This window comes from Lytechinus pictus, chromosome 16 (genome assembly GCF_037042905.1).
Source record: "Lytechinus pictus isolate F3 Inbred chromosome 16, Lp3.0, whole genome shotgun sequence".
NCBI classification, from domain to species: Eukaryota; Metazoa; Echinodermata; class Echinoidea; order Temnopleuroida; family Toxopneustidae; genus Lytechinus; species Lytechinus pictus.
The window spans coordinates 12,491,811-12,519,163 of record NC_087260.1 but is presented as its reverse complement, the minus strand read 5'-3'; the positions used below and the strand labels follow the sequence as shown (position 1 = coordinate 12,519,163).

The following is a 27,353-nucleotide window of genomic DNA, read 5'->3' as shown; positions in this document are numbered from 1 at the left end:
ATTTATATTCTTCTAGTTAAATTTAGAGACGAAGGTCCCTTTTAGTGATGATAGATATAGGGGCATTGTTTGAGGAACCTCCAACCATTTTCCGGCATTGTAGTGTATTGGTGCATACATGGGTAATCAGTGCATACTAATTAGTCTAATTAATTATAGTACCAAATAAGTTTTGATTGATCATAAAGGCATTTACCCATTAATCCTTTTCAGTGAAAATATCTACTCAAATTAAAAGGATACACTTTTTATACTATGTACTAAAGGTGATTTGTCTCCATGCATTCCATTCCATATTAGAAAATCATATAGACTTATTAATAATGGCATTTATATACCTTGGATCAAAAAAAAATAATATGAGCCATTGATGTGATATATCATGTGACCTGAATTTGATTATTCTAATTGTTTAACAGAACGCCCATCAGCCCCTTCTCTCTCTCTCTCTCTCTTCCCTCTTGTTTCTCCATCCCTCCCTCTTTTCCCCCAGGCCCCAGAGTAAAAATCATGTGACCTCCTAAAGCTAAAACTTCATAACATTACTTCTCCAAAAATAGAATAAAAATGTATAAAAAAAAGTGGCATCTCTCACCCCCCCTCCCACAACCAAATCTGCAGTTACACACGTACACTTTTTGAACATGAAAGAAGAAAAAGACACCACAGAAATGTTAGCTGCCAACAGTTACATGTAGGTTTTATGTCATATATCATGAAAACAGGACTGACATGCATTCATACATCAATTCATGTCCTTACACATAACAGATAATACTATCAAACATTAGGAGCAAAAAGGATTTCACATGTATGTTTCATATATGATTAATGCCCTTTTTATTCCAAATGTATGGAACTTCTGTAAAGCTTGTGAAACAAAAAAGGGAAGATCCACTTGTAAAATTTTACAGCAAATCTTGCAATTTGCACAACATAACACAAATACCTCGTGCGATTTTTTAGAGTAATATTTTTTTCTTGATAATAACGCATAGTATTTAGGTTAATACTTTTTAAATCTCAAAATACACATGAATTTCAGCCGTATGAGATTTGTGTTTATCTGCTTATGCCGCCAATTGGCATTTTGTGTATTAGAATTGAATGAAAGAAACTTTTATTGTCATTTTCCCTTAAAACTCCTACTAAATGAGGTAGGATAAAAATCCTAATTGGCAGCATTGCTGATACCAATAAATATCACTCAAATTGCATTCAAGTTGATCCTACCCTTTTTGCAATTCAAAGTTAGTTCACCCTGAAATAAAGGTAGTTAAATAAAAAGTAGAAAATCATATTGGGGGAATTTCTAGCGAATGAAATCACATAATATAAACTTGAAAAATTCATAATGCTCTTATTCTTCGATGGGTTTTTGCCAAACAATATATTTCTCTCATTTTCTGCTTTTATAAAATTTAATTTCAGATCAGGGTGAACTATCCCTTAAAGAGTTGCTGTAGAGGAAAGAAAGAGGGCTTAACACAATTCCGAAATCAATAACCGAAATTTCAACCAAAGTTGATCTAACCTCTTTTGCAATCTTAACAGTATTTGCCAAGCAAGAAGCCGAGCCTTTGTGACGACATTGAGAAAGAAAGGGAGAATCGAAAACTGCACCTTTCTGTTGGACTACATGTAATAAAGGCTTTCTGCCACTGAGATGCCGCATTTACAAAGCCCAGTCACAAAAGATGGGGGGAGGGGGGGGGGGGTGGGGGTCAGTACTCAACATACAGATACAACATATGCTGCATTATCCATTAGGAGAGTTTAAAGTCACTACCGTCTCCATTTACGTGTACAAGTAGGTTCTCCAACACAAAAGATTGCAATCAATTGCTAAATGCCATTTGACCAATCAAGATCATCGTTGGATGTGCACTTTGTTCAAATGATTGACCAGGAACTTTGCAGGACCATAGTCTGTGTATAAATTGGTTGTAATATCACCCACTCAAAAATGTGTATCAATAAACATTGATTTCTATGAAACAGATCTTTCAATATAACACTACAAGCCAGAAAGAAGCACGGCATTGATGTACATGTTATTCCTTGAAGATGAAAAATTAGAAGAATCAGGGGAGCGTTTCATGAAAGGACTTGTCGGACGTTTTATCCGACAAGTCCCATTTTATCCGACAGTTACTATAGTAACAATGCGGCTCTGCCAATCAAAATCAAGGAAAGATGTCAGATCTGACAAGTTGTCAGACAAAAATGTTGATGAAACAGTCCCCAGACGTATATATATATATATATTGTACACAAGTCACAATGATTTGGTTAAGACATGATAATTCAACACCTCCGGCTTTGAGTTGGTTAATATTATTCTAAATCATAATAAAAGACCATTTACAATTTAATTTGTGAATAAGCTTAAAGCTCTTTCAATATTCTGGCAGTTCAACACTTGGCAAGATATACAATTTAAAGCCAAAAATAAAAGGTTTCTCAATTTACAAGGGGGGAAATACAATAATAAAGTTCACTATATCAGCTCCAAAGACTCACAAAAGATGTTGCGATAGATCCTCAATTTAGTCAGCTTTGGTTGAAAATAAGTGATTAAAGTGGAAACATTTATTTGATGCAATATAAGGACTTAATAATCATCCTCGAATAAAGCTGGGACAAGAACATGTTTAGCTCATCTTTTAACATCTTACATTAAGCTATTACATTACATTAAGCTATTAAGCTAATTTTCACTCCTTAAAGGGCAAGTGACATTCGTAAGGTGAGAAAATCACTACAAATGACAAATTGCAGATTCTATGAAGTCTGAACCAGAGTTGTCAACTTTTTAAATCTAGGGTTCTTCTGAATTAATAAATGGGACATTATAGTCAAAGGGGGAAAAGTTTGTGCATTACAGTGGCGGATCCAAGTGGGGGCACATCCGGCCCGAGCCCCCCCCCCTTTTTGAGAGCCATGAAAAATATTTGTTAGGGTAATATGTCTTGCATTTTTGTTTGTCAAATTTTACCTGACACAAATCACCATTACTTGGAAGTGAAGTCATTTTTTGGGGGTTTTTTTTGGGGGGGGCTTGTTAATTTTTTTCTGTACAAAAATGCCCCCCTCCCTTGGAAAATCCTGAATTTCATTTTGCCCCTGGTGCACGTCACTGCTTTGGTCAATCAGCGACCTTTTATCACGTCGATTCCACGTGATCAAAGTTGACATAGAGATAAGATAAGCTTATAGACAAAGAATTTTGGCGCTGCTGGCTTTCCACTGATTAGATTTATCACAATCCATTGTAACTCTGACTCCCTTCTGAGTTATAAATATCCTTCATCACTATCAAATACAGGACACAGCTTTCCAATAGTAAATTACCAACACTAATAAGCCTTTACATCAGCATTTAACATTGTTCAAAACAAATACAAAGTAACAAAAATAGGATTTATATAGTAAAGTATCGCATAATAATCATAATAATCAATCAAATATAAGATAATTGCATAAATTTTCTTATTATATACATACATGTATACACAATATCATTCGACATGCTCAGTGCAATATAATACATATGGAAGCAATGTTTGAAAGAAAAAGAAACGTAAGTCACAGATTCTAAAACTGAAGCCCAGCTCCATGGAATGGACATAGGACATAAAGGGACATCGCAAGAAAATGCTTGCGATCAATTGAAATCTCTATTGCAATTTTAAAATTGATAAATCATCATAGCTCTAGCAAATCAAGTTACACCCCTTGATTCAAGGAGTTGACCGGCAATCGGTTGCAAATGTGCAATTAATTGCAAGACATATGATTTATATGGGGACCCAATACATTTGTGATTGATTGCAAATCTTTTTGCATTTGATCACAAAGTTTCTTACAATGCCCCATCAGTCATAATCTTTTCAGGTAAAATGCATGAGGTGTTAGCTACATATCGGTTTGCAAATTAAATGCATGCAAGCAGTTCTAAATACTTCAAATTGTACATGACTGATCGTAAATCGGCACATGCACATGTATATTAGTTATTGACACGAAAGCCCGTAGCTGAAAATGTTCAAGTAAAGGCTTTAGAAAGAAAATCCCAGCATAGCACCAGATAGGGATTTGAATCTAAGAACTACTAGGAACAGAGCCACTCAGCCATTTACATCTTCTGCATGTATGATTGACCTGCTATTGTCATGGTTTTGCCACAGCTACTGCTGAATAGTGCAAATTTTTACCACAAAATAATCATGGAATTTAGATACATGGTAATCTTTTTTTTTTTTGAAAAATGATATAGAAAAACTTTACTTGATCTTGGTTGATTGGCTAGTTAGTTTGCGAACGGTCAGCAGTTTTGCAGTCCTACATTTTTGAAAACTTTAAAGTCTTCAAGGCTTCACGGTAGACTCTGTGTACATGATATTGTGTAATCCATATTGAAACTGTGTGCAGTCAAATCTAGTAGGCTAGCAGAGCAGTGTACCGTTATGCACACAATTCTGTCAGAAAATGAAAATAAATCATGCCGATTTGATGAATTTTGTTGCCTTTTAATAGATCTATTTTGCCAGACTCTAAAGTACACGTATGAATGAAGGAACATTGAGAAAATAACCACGCTATTGACTTGCTTAATTTTTGGCAAACACTGCAGGCAAAACAGCACTATCATACTGGACACTTTGACTTGGCAGGTATAGATGTACATCCTATAGGGCATAGGGCATATTTTTTGCTATTTCCCTCAAGGCAAGGCACTAACACTACGCCAAGTCGCAGTAAGCTCATGGTCAACTTTCCTCAAATGGCCATTCCTATTTTTTTCATTAAGATGAGCAATAATTCTTTAAAATGAATATGTTGCGTAAGCTTTCCAAAATTCTACGAAAGAAAGACATGGCATAGACTACGTGACTAGAATAGTACATCAGTGATCACATTTGGAAATTGTTTGTTGCAGTGTCTGCTTTTGGCACTTTCCACTATTATTCGGGCTACTGTCAAATACCAATCACTGCGAACACTTAATCTTCAGTGGATGTGATGAAAAACCAAATTTTTACAGGAACATATGAATTATCATCAAAACACAAATATGTCAGTGAATTTGAAAACCACCTTGATGGTTTATCTCAGATGACCTTTTACTGCTCATGTGCAGTTACCACCATGATAAGGCTACATCTCTCATGAAATTGCAATCAGCTAACATACTACAAGACAGCTTTTTGCCATAAATATTGATGAGATCTCTTTTCTATACCATTTTGCTTGAAACATTAAGCTTTCTAAACATCATGGTATAATACAAGGACATCACCGACATGTCAGAACAGTGTAAGGCCAAAACAGCTGTTTTCTCACTTTTTTTTAGAGCTCTCATGTACAGAATAATGTGAGCTCTGAGTTACATCACATGCATGACGTATCACGCAAAACTATATGGAAGCATATGCCTCTTGTAGAATAGAATATACATTTCATGACGAAAATATTTCAGCGTAGCCATTGGAGGAGATTTTACTGCAGTTTATATTCCCTCAAATTTTAAATACTTCTTTGCTATGAGCTCAGTGGTCATCAACAGTTCACAGATTGTCTACATGTAGATTTACACAGCCTAATATCGACCAAGGCAACAGCATCCATGTTAAAAAAAAAAGATAATATATTGCAGTTGATAAATCAAGGCCCAGTATCATCAAACCATACAATCAATATTAATAATAATAATAATAATAAACAGTTCTTGTATAGCGCATATCACAATTATGAATAATGTCTCTATGCGCTTCCAAAGGACTTGGATATTATTACCCCAGATGTAGCTTGGCTGCCGTAATTACTCAGATTACAGCGCACACGCATTTCAAGCTATATTATAGCTAAGTGTAACTGTACGTCTATACGAAAATGTGAACGAGAAGTTACGATTGATTGTAACTATCGATTTGATGTGTTTGTGATGCAGGACCAAGCAACAACACTTCAGCACTGATGAAGGAAAAAAAAGGGAAATTTGCAAGGATGAAAACACTCTTCATGGAATGATATAATCTGAACGAATTTGAATTCTTTTGAGTTAATTCTAACAATGAATCACATACTCCCACTGCTCCACATACACATTGCTAGGATACTTATGATATTGCATGATTATATTGAGATAAGAAGCCTCCACAGGGTGATAGCTAGCTGCTGCCGATTGCCCCGTTGCCATGGTAAACGGTCGTTCACCGCGTTGAGAGAGGCGAGTTCATGGTGAAGTGTCTAGTGTAGTCGTATTCTATCGTTGGAATCACGGCTTGGACGAACTTCAGGAAAATTAAAAGGTAGCTGAAACGATTTAAATAGTTAAGGAAAAACATCTGAGGAGGACAGAAAAATGGAAAAAAGTATAAGTTATCTTCAACCATTTAGCATACCTTCTTTGACATTTGGGTTTATTTATAAAACTATTAACCGCCTTTTGTTACAGACGAGGGAATGTATGGCAAGTAAATGCAGCCATTAAAATGCACTCTTACTTTATTCACAAAACCATGTGACACGATCTACGATCTGAATCAGTCTTTTTTTTTCAAGAAGCCCAAAAGCATAAATAATATACAAAGCGATGATTCAATAACTTAGTCTTGGATAATCTGTTGGCATAAAATTTATTTTTAAGGCCTACATGTATAACAATGACAAACCTATGTTAGCCTCACCATAATTTAATCCTGTCAGACTTGTAGACATTGACGAAAGTAGTCTAACATCAACTAAAATTCCCCAAAATTAATATTTCAGAATAATATTGCTTAGTCTCTTGGTAGTTTCCAACTTGCTAAAAATTTCATTGTTATAAAGATGTGAATGTTGAATTTTCAGCAATCCCTGCCAACCATTTGGGGTCAAATAATTGACAAAAATTTATACTTTTAGCAGTTGTTCAAACTGTGGGTAAACATTTTTATTCAACCCAAGGTTAGACTAATTGGCAACCCCTTTCCCACCATTCACAATAGTCATTAGTCAGATCAAAGGATACAGATGTACTCCTAGTTCACCTCCGCCATCTTGCACCGTGTGAATGATCTTCTTCATGACGTCAGCATGTCTGCGGAGTAAAGGAGACCAGTTGATAATGTTTGACCATGGATTAGATCAGGGCCCCGTCTTACAAAGAGTTACGATTGATCCAATCAATCGTAACTCTATGGAAAACCATCAGTGTCATAATTTTTTTCTTCAGGAAGTGTGCAAAATGTCCTTTGTAAACAAAGGAGAACACACAGAACTGTCAAGGAATCAATGAATTTATGGATATACATTCATATCCAGAAAAAAAATTGAGCAAACATACATTGAATATGTTGACTTTGCTGGCTTTCCATAGTTGCGATTGATTGGATCAATCGCAACTCTTTGTAAGACGGGCTCCAGGGGCCAGTTGATAAAAATCTTGAAATCAATCACAACTACAAAATCAAGCGCAACTTGATTTTCATCCAATAAGAAAGGTGCATTTAGGAGTTTGTGCGATGGTTCAACAAAAAAACTCTTTCTGCACCAGACTCAAGTTTGAGTAATATGACGTAAAAATATAGCTCTGAATATGCACTTCAGTGGGATGACAATAATGGTAAGAATGCTTTGAAGTGACTTTTGAATAGGTTTGAATGAATAGATTTGATTTTTTCAAGGCAGGAGGAGGATTCTTTCACAAAGACTGAAAGATGAAACTGCTTCCATCTATCGCAAGCCTTTTATGCCACTATTGTTTACTTTTGCATGCAATTCTCTTAAAAACTTATTAAATTTTCGTGTTAAAATATTATTTTCTAGATAGGGACCAAACTAGAATATTTCTAAGATTAATGCAGATATTCATCTCGCAGGAGGCATAATTCAACAATGCATTTCAAAACACACTTGGATATTTTTGTCTTCAAATTCCATTGCACAATGTCTTGAAAACTGACTATATCCTCTGGAAATGGTGCCAGAAAAGTCCAGTTATTATCATTACTATCATCATCATTGACAATCATCACCATTACCATCATCATCAACACCATCATCATCATCATCATCACCATCTATCATCATCATCATCATCATCATCATCATCATCACCATCACCACCATCACCATCTATCATCATCATCATCATCACCACCACCACCACCACCACCATCATCATCCCCATCATCACCACCACCAACACCATCATCATCATCATCACCATCATCATCATCATCACCACCACCACCACCACCACCACCACCCTCATCCTCCTCATCATCATCACCACCACCACCACCACCCTCCTCCTCTTCCTCCTCCTCCTCCTCATCATCATCATCATCACCACCGCCACCACCACCACCCTCCTCCTCCTCCTCATCATCATCATCATCATCACCACCACCCTCCTCCTCCTCCTCATCATCATCATCATCACCACCACCACCACCACCCTCCTCCTCCTCATCATCATTATCATCACCATCATCATTATCAACACCCTCCTCCTCCTCATCATCATCATCATCATCACCACCACCACCACCAACATCTCCATCACCACCATCGTTACTATCAATATAATTATCGCTACCTGCATGGATGTACAGAGCACATCGTCTGTGGAAGATTTGGATGGGATTCTACTGTTACAGTCTTCTTCACATGATCCTGGCTAATATCTTCATACATCTGATCTACAGTCAAAGGTTTTCGATGCTAAAGAAAAATGAAAAAGAGTACAAATTCGATCTTTCTGCATATTGAATTACTTATTTCGGCAGGAGAGATCTGCAGGTCATAGTGATTCATTTTGCTTTTCGCCTCCCAGGTACAGGCAACGCCAAACAAATAAAGAATATAATAATAATAAATCAATCTGGCTTTTTCAGCACCTTTCTATACAGAGACATGGAGGTGAAATGTCCTTCCCTGTGGTAGCTACATAACTACAGAATCATCTTAACTGCGGCAGTGAAGACAGCCTCCTCTGTTGACCAGTTCTAGGAAGCCATAAAATCTCATCTATTTTTCTAAAAGAAGACAATGAATTGTAAGGACTAGGCTGATCATTCTGAGGGGTTGGAAGATTGTTCTAGTGGCCCAAACATGGAGTAGTGTGTGTGTGTGTGTGCAGCACTTTGTAACCAAAAGGAAAAGGTGCTTTATCAAATTAATATTGGATTTGATTAGATTGGATTTGGTACATTAATTTGCACCCTGATTGCCCAAAGGAACCTCACAAACCTGAATTTTTCTTCTATTATTTTTCATTTCTTCCATGACTTCATAAATATATATATAAAATAAAAATAGCCAGGTTCAAATAAATGAGCTAATAGTAGTATTATTGAAGCTTCAATGAGCATTTCATCCACATATATAATCCTCCAACAAAAGTGATCGATTAGTTTCATTATTAGAGTCAATACTTAACTAGAAATATCACTAAAGGTGATTAATACCCCCAACCCATGTCCTTTCCATAGCATCACATTTTCAAACACACTTTGAAAAATGGGCCTTGTATGTCTTTACCCCAAGACCAATGAGCACTGGTAAAAAATTAAGGAAGTAGTTCAAGCCACAAGATTTTCACCTTATATTTGCCATAACATGCCGTTACCATGTCAACACAATTTCTGACCCATGCAAAATAAAATTATTGAAAATCTTTACTTCAAGACCAATGTGTGCCAAGTTTGTTGAAGAATGAATATAAACTGAGGAAGTTAGTTCGATCCGCAACATTTGCAATGGACCAACCGAATGCCCAACCAAAAGCTGATTCCTATCTATACACCCCTTCAAACTTTGTTTGGCAGGGGGTATAACAAATTTACCTCATCATATCCATACAACCATAGCCTAGGTGTTTGATAGTACTTGTCATATGTGATGTTTAGATCGTATGTTCTCGTTTGCAGTATTCCGCTCTCTCCACTGGCCCCTCCGCTCTCTGACCCCGTACCCTTTAGCTTACTCGTATCCAGAGTGGCCTGTTGACAAAACAATCAAATAAGAAATGGTGTTTGATAGTAATTGTCATATGAAATAATAATTTCTTCTCCTTCTTCTCGGGTCTCCTCCTCCTTCTTCAGCTCCTTCATCTTCTTCTTGTGTGAGTAGGCTTCAAGATGCTGAAGATGAACGCACTGGTTGAACCGGTAACCCTCCCAATAAGCCCTCCATTCTCACACTATGTATCCCGTAGCTTAAAGGTCAAGTCCAGCCCAGCAAAATATTGATTTAAATAAGTAGAGAAAAATCAAACTAGCATAACACTGAAAATTTCATTAAAATCGGATGTAAAATAAGAAAGTTATGGCATTTTAAAGTTTCGCTTATTTTTCACAAAACAGTGATATGCACAACTCAGTGACATGCAAATGAGTTAGTCGATGATGTCCATCACTCACTATTTCTTTTGTTTTTTATTGTTTGAATTATACAATATATCACTTTTTTACAGATTTTACCATAGGGACCGAATTGACTGAACCATTTGGTATTAAACAATGCTAATTCCACATGTTCAGGGAGGAATTAATCACTGTTTCACTTGACAATGAGAAAATTAGAATATTTAATAAAGTACAAAAGAAATAGTGAGTGGATGACGTCATCAGTCTCCTCATTTGCATACCGACCAGGATGTGCATATAACTGTTTTGTGAAATTAAGCGAAACTTTAAAATGTCATAACTTTTTTATTTTACATCCAATTTTGATGAAATTTTCAGTGTTATGTTTGTTGGATTTTCCTCTTTTTATTCAAATCAATTTTTTGTCGGGTTGGACTTGTCCTTTAAGGCCACCGCACACCTTACAACTGGTCCACGATCCGATTTTGGGACAAATTGCATTTTGCTTATTTTCTGAAAATGTTAATGAATAGTATCTTATTATTTGAGGTTAAAAGTAACTGAAAGAATACTAATATAACAATTTTGAATGACTGCAAGCCTTTTTTTGGAGTAAAGGCCAAATTAGATTCAAATGGCAACCAATCGTATGATTGCTACATGTATGACGTCATTGTGACTAAATATTAAATTCGCTTTTATTCTAATAAGGATGATAGCAGTCGCAGATTTTAACACAGTTATTCGTACGATGATTCAGAACATTACACAATAAGATATTCCATGTCTCAATATTAGCATCAAATTCTACGAGGTTTTATTCCAAAATCAGGTCGCAGACCAATTATAAGGTATGGAGTGGCCTTTTCTGGTACAGTAATAACAAAAAAATCCTTATGCACCTTCAAAGTTCCCGCCATGATGGTTAAGAAAAACATTTAAGAAATACATGTATAGTTCATAGCAAACGTTTGCTCTAAAAATGCTCTCGTATTAATAATATAAACAAATAAACAGTTGGGCTGACTATTCATGTGGAGACCCAAACAGGTAAAACTGTCTGCAGTCCTCGAGACATTTAGCATAATTCTTTCAGTCTACTCTCAATTTTTTATTCTGATTTTCCTTGATACTATAATAATCCAGAAGAATCAAGTACATGTCCGTTAACGGGGAAGTTCACCCTGAAGAAAAGTTTGTTGTAAAAATACAAGAATAAATAATAAGAAAATATTGGTGAAGGTTTGAGGAAAATCCATCAAAGATTATGAAATTTATCATAATTTCTCTTTATTTGTGACATCAAAAATGAGCAGCTGCCCCCATATGTTTTGCAATATAAAATGAATAAATTTTAATTTTCCAATGATTCATGATGGCAAAAAAAAATCTTCAAGGAGCGGGCGCAAAATAATTTGGCTGTTGATATACAGAAGGTACAATAAAATCAATTTTCATTTTTATCAAGAAAATGATATTTCATTTATTTTCACAATGCGATATATGGAACGCTGCTCACATATGACATCACAAATCAAAATATTGAAATTCTAATAATGTTTTTAATTTTTAATGGATTTTTCCTCAAACCACCAATACTTTTTATCGTTTTTGTTGTTGTTGCTATTTTTACAAAACCCTTCTAGTCAGGGTTAACTTTCCATTTAAGGAAAATACAGCAAAATGTACTCACATTGTCTTCTGCTTCTAGCATTCCGCTTTCCTCAAAAGCTGAAATCAAAACAAAAGGACCTTTTATCAGAGAACATCCTGTTACTCAGTGGTATACACGTAGCTTGAGGCATGTGACTTCCTATCATAGCATCAGGATTTACTACACCTTTTGGCAAAGTGAAACTCTACTCCCGGTAATGATCAAAGCATTTCATTATAAAATCCTATACCACAAGTCTCAAGTGCATTAATATTTATACATTAACACTACCATTTTTCAGGATTTATTAAACCTTTTGGCAAAGTGAAACTCTAATCCCTATGATATTGGAGGCATTTCATAGTGATATCCCATAGCACAGGTCTCAAGTACATTAATATTTGTACGTTACCACTACCATTTTTCAGGATTTACTACACCTTTTGGCAAAATGAAACTTTACTCCTGATAATGATAATGGAAGCATTTTATAGTGATACCCTATACCACAGGTCTCAAGTATGTTTATCATATATCACAGGTCTCAAGTACATTAATATTTGTACGTTAACACTACCGTTTTCAGGATTTACTACACCTTTTGGCAAACATGGAACTTTACTCCCACTATTAATTGAAGCATTTCATAATGTAATCCAATTCCACAGGTCTCAAGTACATTACTATTTGTACATTAACACCACCGTTTTTAGGATCTACTACACCTTTGGTGAAATGGAACTCTACTCATGATAATGGAAGCATTTCATAGTGATATCCCATAGCACAGGTCTCAAGTAAATTACAATTTTTTAGGTACATGACCACTACCATTTTTAAGGATCAAAATTGTGATAGATAAGCACCTTAGGCACCTTGTCGAAAGTCAGAGCAACACGTCTCCTGCAGGAATCTTGCTAGTGGCTTTTCGTAACTGATCCTCACATTTAATCATTGACAAAATAATGGAGAATGCGACGGAAGCTGCTATGAAATGACGCACAATGCCTAATCATGGGATTCCTGCGAGAAGAAGTCACACAGGTTTTTGAAAAGTTGCCTTACCCAGTGGCAGATCTAACCAGATTGAACACAATACTATTCCTGGGGCCATATTATAATAATAATAATAATAGTGGCTACTTATATAGCTTACAGGTCCACCTTCCGGTGATCATGGCGCTTTAAAAAAGGCCCTGCTATTATTATTACCTCGGCTAAGCTAGGCAACTGATTAAGGCGCACACAGCTTTTTGAGAAATTTCTTCCTGCCGGTACCCATTTACCTCAGTCGGGTCGAGTGCAGCACACAGTGGATGAATTCCTTGCTGAAGGAAATTATGCCATGGCTGGGATTTGAACCCACGACCCTCTGTTTCAAAGTCCGGAGACTAATAGCCGGCAAATAAAAACTATTGTGTCCCAAGCCGGCAAGATAAAGCCGGGGTAATAATAGCAGGGCCTGCTGGGAGAACAGTTTTCGGAACTGAAGTGGCTACCCTGGGTAAATATGCCGCTATTATTGCTAATATTATTATTATTATTATTTTTTTTTTTTTTTTTTGTATTTCCCTCATGATCGAGGATTTATTGATGAAACAAAATAAAATTCAGCAATACAAAGTATACAAAATAATCAAGACAGTATCTTCTAGGGATCATCATGGCATATACAATATTACATCAGATGAATTCAAATATAGTGAAATAGTCTTCTTGGTAGCCTATTATCTACTTTATGCATCTTTTCATTTAATCAGATTTTTCCTGCTATTTCTCTTTTAAACACATGAATAAGACCGTTTTCTCTTCTATCATACTGATTTAAATTTCTTTCCAGAATAAACTTATAAATACACCATAGAGCTATTACTAAAACGATGTATAAATCCTTATGTTCTAGAATGAATAAACAATTTATGTCGATTTGTATTTCTTTATGAAAAACATCTTTGATAACTCTTTATTATTATTATTATTATTATTATTATAAGATCCGTGCCTGGCCTTCCCAAATGAAGAGCCAAGGCCATTCATGCAGGAATCCAGCAAGCATCTTTCCATCACTACTCCTCACAATCATAATAGACACAAAAATCAGGAATGCAGGGAACGACGCAGTGAAAGATGCATACATGTACCACCAAATGAACTATGTAGATTCAAAAGTTCATTCCACATGCCATACACAGTGATTTCTTGCATTCCCCATTCGTCTTGTCTATTATGAATTCTGATCATGAAAAGACGCTTCTAGGATACTTGCAGATAACAACATGCACCTCTGGCTTTCAGTAGGGTACCTTTAATAAATGCCATTGAACATACATGTATTTCAATGCTGGAAAGATGTTATACTAACAAGATAAATACAGTGTTTACACCCTGCCCTAGCTCGCGGGGCAGACTCGGCTCGTGGGGCAAAAACACAGAGCAGTGAAAAAATGTACGTCATGAAACGCGCCCTAATTGCAGACTTGACTTTGTGTTTACACAGAGAAAACTGCCTTGTCTGTCCCAAGAGCCGCACAGCGTGTAAACACGGTAAAATATAACCTAAAATTTATTGTAAATATCAATGTTATCTACTACACTAATATTCACTGTACAGATGATGCACAAGGAACATCTTGTAAATCTGAATATGGAAAATTCTAAATTATAAAATGCTAAAAAATTAATATCTTTAATCACTTTCAAAGGACTTTGATTAGTCTAAGCTACCATATGCAGTGCCCAGTGTGTTAAAATCATGAACCCTTCATTTTTTTAGTATACCTGGGCCAAGAATGGGAATGATATATAAATATTTTGCAAAAGAGGATATCACTGCGGCAATGGGAGAGGAACCTACGACCTTGTGGTTCACAATTTTGACTCAACCACTGATCAAAAACTTCTATGCTACTTGGCTTCACACTTTATAAGGAAGATGCAAATGGTAGTGATTTTTTACCTGTTTGCTAAGAAAGCATCAATGCTTGTAAGCAAGCAACCAGAGAACCGACAGCTTAAGGTGCTCTCTGAGGGACCTGGTAAAAGGGCACTAGCACACCAAGTGGGAATCGAATCCGGGTCACTGGAATCCGAAACCCCCACTTTATCGACTGAGCTATCGCACCTATATAAATCAAATACCTTCCATATCTTCTGCTTCTTCATCATCATCGTCGTCGTCATCATCGTCACCACAAGCTGTTGGCTCTGACTTTGGATCAAGGGTCATCTCGCTAGACTTTTCAGCAGCTTGGTTACCTGTCAAATCTGACAGAGGTGAGAGAAATCATATCATAGAAGTCTCCATCTTAAAATATTCTCATGAATAGCACTAGCACTGTTCTCATAATAATCATCATCATTAATGTTGTAATTATCACCAGCATTGTGAGTATCATCATCACCATGATCATCAACAACCTCATCATCATCATCACCACCACCATCATCCTCCTCATCAATAACCACCACCATCATCATCAATCACCACCACCACCATCATCATCATCATCATCACCATCATCATCACCATCATCATCATCATCATCATCGTTATCACCATCATCATCATCATCATCACTATCATCATCATCATCACCATCGTCATCATTGATTACCTGCATTATGATGTGTATCCACCCATCCTCCATCTTCATCGTTCTCTTCGATGATGGCCTCGTTCTCCTCATGGTATTCCATCTGCTTGCATCTCTTATAACAAGGAACTACAATGCATCAAACAAAAATAATCATCATTCTACATACATGTATTAATGGCCCAGAAAAAAAAACTACTACATTAGAGTTAAAGGGCAAGTTCAGCCAAGCATAAAGTTAATTTGAATGAAAAGAGAAAAATCAAACGAGAATAACACTGAAAATTTAATTAAAACTGAATGTAAAATAAGAAAGATAGACGATTTCAAATTTTAAAAAGGTCAGCAAGATTATTCAAATGAAACTATTTGTACTATCTGTACTTGTTGGGAAATGCAAATTAAAGTTAAAAATTCACATACACATGGTCAACTGATTTTTTGTCTTTCATTTTCGCTCTACAGGTATAAATTCCAATAAATAAAACGTAATTCAATCTCTCATAAACTAATTTGGCATGACCTCTGCATATTTACATGTTGTACATGTGATGTTTGCAAAGAAAGAGAAACTAAAACCTGCATGCATGTACTGTACATGTACCACCCATTCCTTTTAATTTTAATATGTTTATTAGGGGTGTACACTTGTATAGAATATACACTGTATGTAGGCTGCATACATTTTAGCATTGAGGGACTGTATATAGTGCTTTTCCATTTAAAGCTAAATGAAAGTAGTTGCAGTAAAACACTAATTTCGTGAGGAAGTCTGTAAAACCAAGGTTAAGTAAGACTATATCATCGTGGATCTAGATCTGCTACAGTTACATAAACTGAACTTTGTGAAATCATAAAATCTAAGCTGAAATACGATCACACTGAAAATCGCCAACACAGATAGGCACACGTGGGACAGTGTATTATTATTGCTGGAATAAAGACCCGACGGAAGTGACCGAATCCGCGCTTATTTTGCTTATTTCTCAGCAATTACACAATTTCTTCCAGAATCCTTTGGCACATATTTTTTATTCATAACAAACAGACACTTGGGTGGTCATTATATTAGATTCTGTAAAAAGTCATTTTGAGATCGTTACCAGAACTGGAATTTATCTTTAAACATGCTCAAAACGCTTTATAATACCCGATAGTTGTGCTCTCAAGGTTCTTATGATTAAATAAAACAGCTGCCAAGCTGTGTAGTATGTGATTTCTTATGTTAGTTCAATGTAATTTTGGGGGTGGGGGTGGTCACCATTGCTTCATTTTTACAATGTGTCAATTTCCAAAATGTCAACACGTTTCTGAACGCTTTGCCCGCTTAACTAATTTTGGGGGTGATAATTACAATTGTTTCCATGCTATTTCCTTTGAATTGCACCACTGATGATTATTACATACAGTGTACATGTTTATCCAAGAACTAATTGCCATCTATTGGCTTCTAGAGCTAATACGAAGGTAGAAAAGAATATGTACACACATGTACAAAATTGCCACACCAACATGCAAAGGGTTAATTTCAATATAAAGGGCAGACATGTAGAATTATTCTTTTAAGTAAATACATGACATACTGTACCTACATGGACAAAAAAATGCATTAATTTATTTAGGACATGTATAACAGGACACATGTATTCTCCAAAGAAGACTAGTCAAAATGACTCCTCCTTTGCCCAAATTCTAAATACTATGCCCAAATAATACAATCAGTTAGTATCCAGAAATAATCTATTTTGGAGCGCACTATTACTGTTACCCCAGTCTCCACTTCTAGCCCTTGTTGCAGTCAAAGAAACTACTGGTTAACGCCCCCAACACACTTATTCGGAATCAGCAGAAGCTGGAACAAAAAAAATATTTAATAAATCTAGACATTTTTGGGAGGAACTTATGAATTCACCAAACTGGAGTTGAAATTCAGTAAATTGACCAGGTGAATCATCATACACTAGTCAAAATGAACCGCAATGGTGTCAGATTGATACATTCTTGGACATTCTAGGCGCATTCTAAATATTCTAGGCGCATTCTAAATATTCTGACTGCATTCTGAGTGCATTCGAAATATTTTTGTCATTTCTTTTGGCCATCCCGAAGGTTTTGGTCATGTTCAAAACATTCGAGGGGTATTTTCGAACGGCGTTCGAAGTAGATTTAAATGACCGACTGGTGGTCGAACAATAGTCCTTTCATTCACGCCAATTCTGCTTGATTCGGAATAAGTGTGATGGGGGCTTAAAGGCATTGGAAAGATCAGAGTCAGAACCAACAGCCTATCACACATGCATGCACCCAAGTATTGTATACACAAGCTTTCAAACTGGATTGTCTTGCATATGAACTTGCATCTATATTGGAGATGGTACATGTACTGCATGACCTTTAACCGTTAACCTAAAAAATCAGGTATATATGCATAATATATGAGCCAAACTTACTTCTGCTGGTTCTTCTGATCATGAAAAAAAACCTACGTCCTATCACCTCTAACACTGTGACCCTATCTTACTAAATGTTGAAATAGATTCAAATTATTCACAGACACATTGAGATCTTTCTCAATATGAGATTAATTCAATTCTATTTAATGAATCTTTGTACGACTGGCCCCCATAATATTACTAATGAGCTTCAGATCTGCGAAGCAATTGCCTGTGACATGCCTTTATTGCAAGAAGAATGTTGCCAACTTGCTATGCACATGCATGCACGAGGCTGTTGCTCTCAATTCTCATTGCATCAGTTCTTGATTTGTAATTTTGAAACAGTTCTGGGCCAATTCATCGTCCTTTCAAATCTATGATGCATTCCCCTGAGCTGCTCAAGCTGGATGATTATCACAATGCGGATCAATATATATATAGAAGATAGATAAAGGCATGTAATGCTATGGTGACACACTGCGAATCGGATTCCTTCTTTTCAGCACAATATAAAGCAGTGTTATCTTAAATTGTCTTTGCAACATCCAAAGTACATATAAGTTCGGAAAACACGACGTGAGAAAAGAGGGCACCGTAGAGGTGTTGTGGCTCAGTGGATAAGCAAGGCTCGACATTAGCGGTGGCCCGGTGGCCCGGGGCCACCAGAAATTCACCTCGGGCAACCATTATTGATAAAATGTTAAGTTTTGGTGGCCCGAATCGGGCAACCAATAATTTTCAAAGTAGCGCAATTTTTCTCCCGATTTTGCACGCATTTATCAACTTTCTACAGTTCAAATTGCAACCCAGTTGATCTACACACAAAGTTTGCATATTAGGCCTACAGCATACAGTAGCTATTATCCAGCCAGCCGCGCCGGCCGGCTGGCGTGAGCTTTGCATGAAGCCACTGCATACAGCTGTGCTCTAGATCTAGCTCAGCCTATTCAGACTCTGGGAGCTGCGATAAAAATTGTTGCTGCTAAGAAATCTTCCACAGAACTTTGAAAATCTGAGTCAAAGTCACATTTTACACCAATTACGAAAATTTGGTTTACCCTGATTATTTGCAAGCATTAAGAAGAGGAATTATGACCTCTCTTTTTATTACAAAAGACCGATTTCCAAATGAATTAATACACAGAAAAACACATAGGCAAGTACATCACAGTCCCACGTGTGCATTTGTATGTATGTTGATACTTTGTTTCTTCCGAAGCTGTGTCTTTTCTAGCCAAAAATAAACAGACAGTTTCTTTCTTTCTTGTTTATAAATGACTTCTTAAACCACTCTTGAGAAAGTAAATACTTTGGGAAGGCATTTCATTGATATGAAATGTGAATTTTTCCAACATTTTGGCAAATATAGGGAAGGACTTTTCTCACACTTTTTTTCCAGATATAACTTTTGCCGTTTTCTTCTTATTTTTTTTCTTTCATTTTTTTACAGTGGTTAAACCATTTATACCCCTTCCCATTGAATATGCCTGATTAAAAAATATGTTTCTACTGAAAATAAAATAATACAAACTAAAGGATATAAAAATAGAAATGTGCCATTCCCAGAAGGTAAGTGAAAATTATTTGCTTGGCTTTTAATTATATTCCAGTCAGAAAAGACTGTTGCCACAGCTGCTAAAAAAATATTCGTAATGGCTTCTTAATTTTCCCCTTTTCCCCATGTTTATATTAATTTTGTTTTATTCATTTTTCTTTCACTTTCTTTTCTTTTTTCTCTCTAAATTTTTTCTTTTCTTTTTTTCCCTGTTCTTTGTTTTTTCTTTCTTCATTTTCTTTCTTTTGTTTTATTTCACTTATTTCTTTTATTATTTTTGTTTTCTTTTCGTAATATACTTTTTGAAAAAATTTTATTTTCTTTTGTTTCCCCCTTTTATGCATTGTTCGAATTTTGCAGCATATTTTTCTGTGATTTTCTCCTGCTATAATATGCTGCAAAAGAGAAAACGGAAATAAACTGGATTTGGGGCCTGCATAATCTAGGTTTTAGGATTCAAAGAGGAGGAAATGAAAAACCATTGTTTTGTACATCTATCTGAGTTTGCTATGCACTATTTATTTACTTTACCATTATGAGTGTGTGTCTATAGGCCTACGGAGATTTAAAAAAAAAAGTCCACACAACCTGCGAACAATAAAATTCATTTATTCTCTTTCAATCATTTCATTTTTACAACGATAGAAACATTTATCAATTAGCAAAGTAAAATAACAGCAAACAAGGTTTACATACAAGATGATAAAGTGAAAGTACTTGGTGGTAGTGGCTGCAGAATTAATATTTCAGAAATTTGTTTTATTAATTTTTAATGTGTTTCTTTATATTTTTCGGGCCACCAAACTTTAATATCGGGCCACCAAAAAAAAATATTTGATGGTTTTGGTGGCCCGAACGGGCCACCACCAAGAAAAGTTAATGTGGAGCCTTGGGATAAGTCTTCGGACTTTGAACCACAAGGTTGATGAAGAGGCAGCTACAGTTAAAACCAAGGTAAAATGGTTGTGCTTTGTATCCTCTGGAAAAAAAGTGTTATGTAAATCAAACTATCACAGCATTATCATCATCATCATTCACTAGCGGACATACCATTGTTGGTGAGAAGAAATTGCTTTTCGTCTGGGAGATAAGATTTCTTTTTGCTCGCCTCTCCTGCACTCCACTTCCACGTCGGACAACTGTGAACCAGATGGTCCCCTGCGGCGACAAATTCCTCTGGTGTCAACACCCCGGTCTCTCTGAACTTTGACTCCTAAAATGAGAAAGAGAGAAAAGTTTGAAGCAACCGTCCCAATGATAGTCTCAAGATTTGCTTCCAAAAGCTTTCAACTAGTTCTACCACTAATATTCCTTATTTTGCAGAGCTCTATGTCCAATATTATAGATGATTTTGCCATATTTTTTTCTTATACTATACGTCCGTTTTCTTAATCCATTTACTTTTGTAACCTAAGTTCTCATATATGCTTTGATTATTGTATGTAGTAAGTAGCCTCCAAATTAGCATTTTTATTTTAGGAGACTTTAACCCACAAGGCCACTATTGGCTTTATTCTAATTCCTCCTTTTCATTTCTCCTATTCTTACTGTACACAGGCCTAATTACACAAATACCATTGTATTTTTGAGTTGTTTTGTTGCATGTTTACATTTTAAAATACTGATGTATATATTCAAAGTGTATTTTTCTATGTATATAATCTGTACTCATTGTCTTTTTTTAGAAATGAATAAACTGAACTGAACTGAATTGGTATCCTAACAAAAATTGACACCGACAATGCTGCCACAAGCAATCTGCATATTCATATATTCAACTGTTGACATTGGAGTGGTCTATACCCAATGTAAATATTTCAATTGCAATTCACAATTATGCATGAATTATATCTTTCATTGGTTCATAGAGCTAGATAACTCCATTTGTTGTTGCTCTTTGGTTTCTAACGGTGCTCTCATTCAAAAAGAATATGTACGCGCCAATCACAAACTTATCTTCATCTCAGTTTTAATGTTCTTATTTTAAGTAGACAAGGCCTTATATTTTAAGAGAGATTTTGATAAAAATAAGGCCACGATTTGGTAAGTAGGAATTTCAAAAGCGCACGCAAGCTTTGTTACACTTTACACACTGTAAAAGACAACACCAATATAGCTCCATGGGACTGCATTTATTTGATAAATCGCCACTACGATGATCAAAAGCGTTTTGTTTAAAACACGGTATTCAGATCTCAGATGTTCATGTAAAGGCCTAAAAAATAATCAAATCTCAAAATTGTGTGTTAAATAGATGACGGGCTGACGTTTAGTCACGTTGAAAGTCAGGAAAGTTTAACCTTCAGGTCAGTATGTTTTATCCCTTGAAAGTTAATATCATGAGCAGTGCCAATTTGAATTTTAAAAAATAATTCTATCGGCCGATAAATATCATGAAATATCATATTTATCGGTCGATGCAAGTATTTTACAGTTCTTGATATTTATCGGCCGTTGGAAGTTTTTTTTTTTTTTTTTAATTGGCACTGCTCATGATATTGTCAACCTCCATATGAGTCTTGTAACTATAGGCTACGATAACAAAGACGGCAAGATGGCGACAATAACATCTGTATCTGCCCATCTTCTTACATGATTTTTCTTCATTTTGATATAATTTTTCGTGTAAAAAGAAGTTTATTATTTCCTAATGGGAGGAAATGAAGTTGTAGCCCATTTACATAAGTTTGGGATAAGAAAGTTAAAGAAAGGGAGTATTTTGGAGCAACATTGTTGTCTCCAAATTACTCGGTTTGTGTGGGCCAATGCATCCCGCCCCGGTCAGGCTCCATGGACTTGGAGTAAGCCTACGTATAGCAGAGCTTCCAAGTCTCCCGGATCCTGCGGGAGAATACTGGATTTCGATCGAATCTCCCGTTCTCCCGACCCCATGCTAAAATCTCCCGGATAATCGTGATTTTTAGCTGTTAAATTGTAAAAATTCATACAAACGGCTGTTTTACAAGTCTAGCATGTTCAACTCCCTTTACACCCACGTGGAACCTCCGAATCACATTTTCATTTTATCCAGTAACTTTTACCAGTTTTTGTATAATCGTACATTGATTTCCAATGTTAATGAAGATAATTCTACAAAACGACTGGTGAATTAGTCTAACAAGCCATTTTATTTCCGGGTTCTGCAATGTGTTGCATGGAAACACTTTAGCGGCACTCCATGCACATGCCCCCCGATGCGCCCCGGCGCGGCCCTGCCTGGTCTCCGGTCGGCTACGCCGCGCCAGGAGGCTACGAGAAGGGAAGTCCATGAGCATTGCGGGGCATTTTTCGTAAGCTTTTGTGCGCTTTATTCGAGCTGAAACTGTGGATCAATCATGGGATTAACAAGTGGATTACTTTCAGGAATAATTTTATTGACAATCCTGAAGAACAGAAGCAAAGTGGATATTTTTTTGCCTACTAAAGTTTCACTTGGGTTGATCGGATTCAAACATTTTCTCTTTCGTGAGTGAGCTAGCTTAAGCTTGGCGCTGGTTGGCTGAGCTGTGCAGTGCGAAGCACGCCCCGTCCCGATTCGTCAGTGACCATGGAGATCATGGAGATGGAGTCATGCAAGACCAAGACGACAAAATGTTTTTCGAAGTTTAAAGAATTTTCAAGCGGAATGGGACTGTGTGACAATTTTCACAGGAATCACTCAGACAGAGACTTTAATTACAGGCCACATAGACTAGAGTCTATAAAGTCTTTACAGGGCCAGGCAAGCTCATGTACCATGTTTACCACTAAAGTTACTGAAGCCCCTTCCCCTCTGGACAATTAAAGGTATTTTCATGTTCAATGCATTCTTTTATGAATTATTGAAAATATAAAATGTTGTTTCTTAATGTGTTTTGCTATCCAACTCCCATCCATGGGACAGCGTTCCGCCGCGCCGCTCCCTCACAAAATCATAGTACATGTACCTCCGCGAAATCTACTGGATTCTATCTTCCCAATGTTGGCAGCTCTGCGTATAGTACCTGAATTTTACTCTCAGAAGTCTCCAGGCAACAGTGTAGGTGCACTCATCACAAGCTGTGCTTTCTGAGTTGCTACCTCCATTGTTTTGTTCAAGTTCATAAAATGTATTGATGCTTTATGGTTGGAAATAAATGTACCGTAAGTAACGGTGTATTAACCGCACCTTTTTCTCGGCGGGACAGAATCAAAAGTCGGGGGTGCGGCTTATACATGGTGACAGGTCTGAGCCAAGCCAATCTCGGCCCGATACCACTACTACTACTAGTTTACAACTTGCGTCGGGTGGCCGAGCGTAGCCGCTTGGGCCAATGCCGTTTAGAGGGGCATGAGCCGCGGGTTTAAAAGAAAAGCAACTATGACTACCGGTATCTACCGTAAATGTCCCTCAAAGTTAGATTACGGTAACAAACGCACCTACCTTCATGAAACTGACATTTTGAATGGTGTGACTTTGTCTTTGTTGTCATTTATTAGTCAACGCGGCAAAGTTCAGACGCCGATTGACAATCGACCGAACAGCGCGGTGCGGCTAGCCGAATAAGACACGCATATATGTAATGCTTATCGCAACGTCAACGTAAGCTGGCGCTTTACCTTTCCGTGGCTGTTATAATGTTTGAAAAATTATTGGTATTATTTGACAATTTTGTGCCATGAGGAGGGAGGTAAACGGAAGAAAGTTTCTTTCATTTGCCTTTCCTTCATTTCTCTCTATCATCCATCAACTTAAAATCAATCTTCAATCCCCGTCTTCATTCCTTCTGACTATTCCCGCCCAGAGCTCCCATTGAAAATACGGTATACCGGTACTAGCATTTTTTTCCTATTTGCTGTCTGTAAGATACCGCCACACACGTACTGAGAACTACCGGTAGTGGTTCAAAGCAGACAAGAAAAACACCTGAACAAAATCGCAAATTTCTCGTATCTTGAACCTTCCCATATTCCCGTGTCTGAAATTCATGTCAAGACATTGAATGCTAGACAGAATTCTGAAAGCAAAAGTGGGGCTGTGATGCAGGAAATATGGTATGAACGATCTTCTCGAATGGGTGAGCCCCCATGTTGATGCTGGTATCGGTACTTGCAATGAACACCGGTACCATATGTGTGTGTGAGGTGAGTGTGTAGTTGGCCAATAATGTCGGCAATTTCCAGATAAGTGACGAAGCGCTGATTTCCCATCATTTTTTTACCAGTAATACTTTTTTTTTTTTTTTTACATTTTTGGTTCTTGACTCTTTCTTAGATACGCATATTAGAGATAGAGAGTCAGTTTGATGACTTTTTTTTTTGGATGATTTTTTTTTTTTTTTTTTTTTTTTTCATCCGAAAATGGGGGGTGCGGTTAATACACGGGTGCGGTTAATACACCGTTACTTACGATACTTCATTCATCAAAATCTTGAAATAAATTCAAACACATGACTGAAAGAAATACGGTATTATTCTTTACAATGACGATAAAATGAAACCAAAATCATGAAATTTGATGAAAATTTAGAGCAGCTATGACCAAATTAAAAGATGTGTTTATTTTGGTCTGTATCAAGCTCATTAAATATAGGCCTATGCAAAACCTCTTTACTCATGATCATGAATATCAAGTGATGAAAGAAGCCACTTTTTGGGGACCGGGGGCCGATTGCACAAAAGGGTCTTTGCAAGGACCGTCTTTCGTGTCACCCATATTTTATTTTATAAAATAGGTGTATTATTTCAAGCATCGTGATTGGCCAATACGCGTCACATGACATCAAACTTTTTTTGTGCACTGCACGGCAGTGCAAAAGGTGCGCAAAGAAAATTGACATTGCACGCTCAAGCAAACCAGTGCGGTAGAACTAGAAGTCCAACAAAACTGTACTGTAACTTTTTAAAAATTTGTTTCTGTGTTGCTATTTTATAAAACAAATAATGCACTTGCTCTGTCGTGCGTAAAAGTAAATGCAGAGAAAGCTCGGTTTCTTCAGATGGAGCACACTGGGCACTCGCCGCAAGCGGCTCGTGCACAGTGCGGCACCTATCTAAAGTAAAGAAACCTCGCGTGCTCTGCATTTCCACTAACGCACTCGGCTGCATGCATTATTTGTATAATGCGCCATGACCCATGTGAAACGCATTTTAAATAAATTATCTCCATTCATTCGTCCGTTTAAAAAATAAACACAAAACTTAAAGTCACAATCTGTTTGTAAAATGTGATATCTCATCATGAAATTAGGGTGTCTGAAGCCACACTGAAAAGTGTCAGCATAAAACAGGCTAATTTAGGGGAAAATATGGCACATTTTTTCGGGGAAGTTCAGGCTACTAGAAAAATGTGATCTGAATTGATTATTAACTTGTGTTTGGCATGTATGGAAAGAGAAAATTCAGGGGCTTCTTTTGACAGTAAGGACAAGTTTATGTGATCATTTTAAATAGGGATTTAGAGATAAATTGCAAACCCTTATTTTTGTGTGTGTTGAGATTGCCATTTCTCCATGCGTTTTCTATGGGAAAATGAAATTTCTGTTTTGCACAATTTTTTTCACTTTGTCGCAATTTTTCATTGTGATCTGGTTTCCAAATCTTTATAAAATCATACCATCAGATAGAGCATAAAAAATCCTATTGGACTCTTTATGGACAAGTTTTTGGCATTAATGATAAATTTATAACAGCTCTCGGAAGCTAAAAATTTGGATTTGTGTGTGTCCATTTCTTAACTAGGCCTACACAGTCTATGGCAGAGAAATGCTGAAAATTTACCTAATTTCATTCTTCTTTTTTGCAGCCAATAATTGGATTTTTTTCAAAAATGTTACATTTCTGTCAGTCTGAAGGTCATTTCTCTTCAAATTCACAAAGAAAATGTGATATTTTCTTGAAATAAGAAAAATAATTTTTTTCTCCAGACACCCTAATGAAATCGTCTTAAAAATAAAAGTGATTTAAAAGCAAGTTAACGAATGTAATTTTTAATCGAAAAAATCAGAAATACCCCGCTTATATGGTACTTAGGCTTAGCCGTAAGCGCATCATAAAAAGTGAGGCATGAGCGACAGTGACACGAAAGACGGTCCTCGGAAAGACATTTTCGTGCAATCGGCCCCTGCCTAGCTAGCCTACTGACCGAGTCATGACACTGTGCATGCATGTGGAAGTGGAAAGGAAAACAATTGAAGTCGTTGACGTTGGCCTACTTACCTTTAAAACTGGTGTCAAGAATTCAGCCACCCCAAGGCCCACGCCTTTCATGCTATTTATCATATTCTGCATATTCGCATATGTCCGTCTGACCTCCTAGAACAAGCGTTAGTCCACACGATTTGTCGAAATGACGAATTTTAATAGCGACTAAGAATGGTTCTTCAGTCAGTTTTCCGCAGGTGCCCCGGAAGCTAACCGCTGTAAGACGGTAGCTGGCGCAACCACAACTGCATCACTGCATCATTCCTGAACGTTCTGCAGCATATCCCCGCTAGCTGCATAATAATATGGCATCAGGCCTTGATTCGATATATTTTTTTTCTTCAAATTGTCATAATAATTGTTGGGTCAAATCGATATGTTTGTCCCTCCAAAAAAAAAATATATACATATATATGTATTTTCATTGTGCCCCCTCCCCAGGATCGACGCCATCGTCATCATCATAATCATCATCATAATCATCATTGGCGGCGGAAGCGAAAAAAAATTGGGGGGACCACCCAAATTTTTTTACAAGCCAAAAAAAAATTTTTTCAACCAAAACTGAATTTTAAGGGGGGGGGGGGGGTCCATCCT

General features: G+C 36.7%; 1 protein-coding gene across 1 annotated transcript; it reads right to left on the bottom strand.

Annotated features, from left to right (window-relative positions):
• Positions 1-674: 674 nt before the first annotated feature.
• On the bottom strand, positions 675-26,979 carry LOC129278808 (ubiquitin-like-conjugating enzyme ATG3). The gene is made up of 9 exons (XM_064110927.1): positions 26,772-26,979; positions 20,646-20,808; positions 15,627-15,734; positions 15,151-15,276; positions 12,052-12,089; positions 9,837-9,992; positions 8,588-8,712; positions 7,016-7,084; positions 675-6,318 (listed from the first exon to the last, which is right to left on the bottom strand). The coding sequence occupies exons 1-9, from the start codon at positions 26,841-26,843 to the stop codon at positions 6,216-6,218; spliced, it is 960 nt and encodes a 319-aa protein (XP_063966997.1). The 5' UTR covers positions 26,844-26,979; the 3' UTR covers positions 675-6,215.
• Between the last annotated feature and the right edge of the window lie 374 nt (positions 26,980-27,353).

Coding starts and splice junctions, on each gene's coding strand:
- LOC129278808 (XM_064110927.1), bottom strand. CDS start 26,843: ATGCAGAATATGATAAATAGCATGAAAGGCGTGGGCCTTGGGGTGGCT. Junction 20,809..26,771: donor TCTTGACACCAGTTTTAAAG/GTAAGTAGGCCA, acceptor TTCTCATTTTAG/GAGTCAAAGTTCAGAGAGAC. Junction 9,993..12,051: donor TGCTAGAAGCAGAAGACAAT/GTGAGTACATTT, acceptor TTTTGTCAACAG/GCCACTCTGGATACGAGTAA.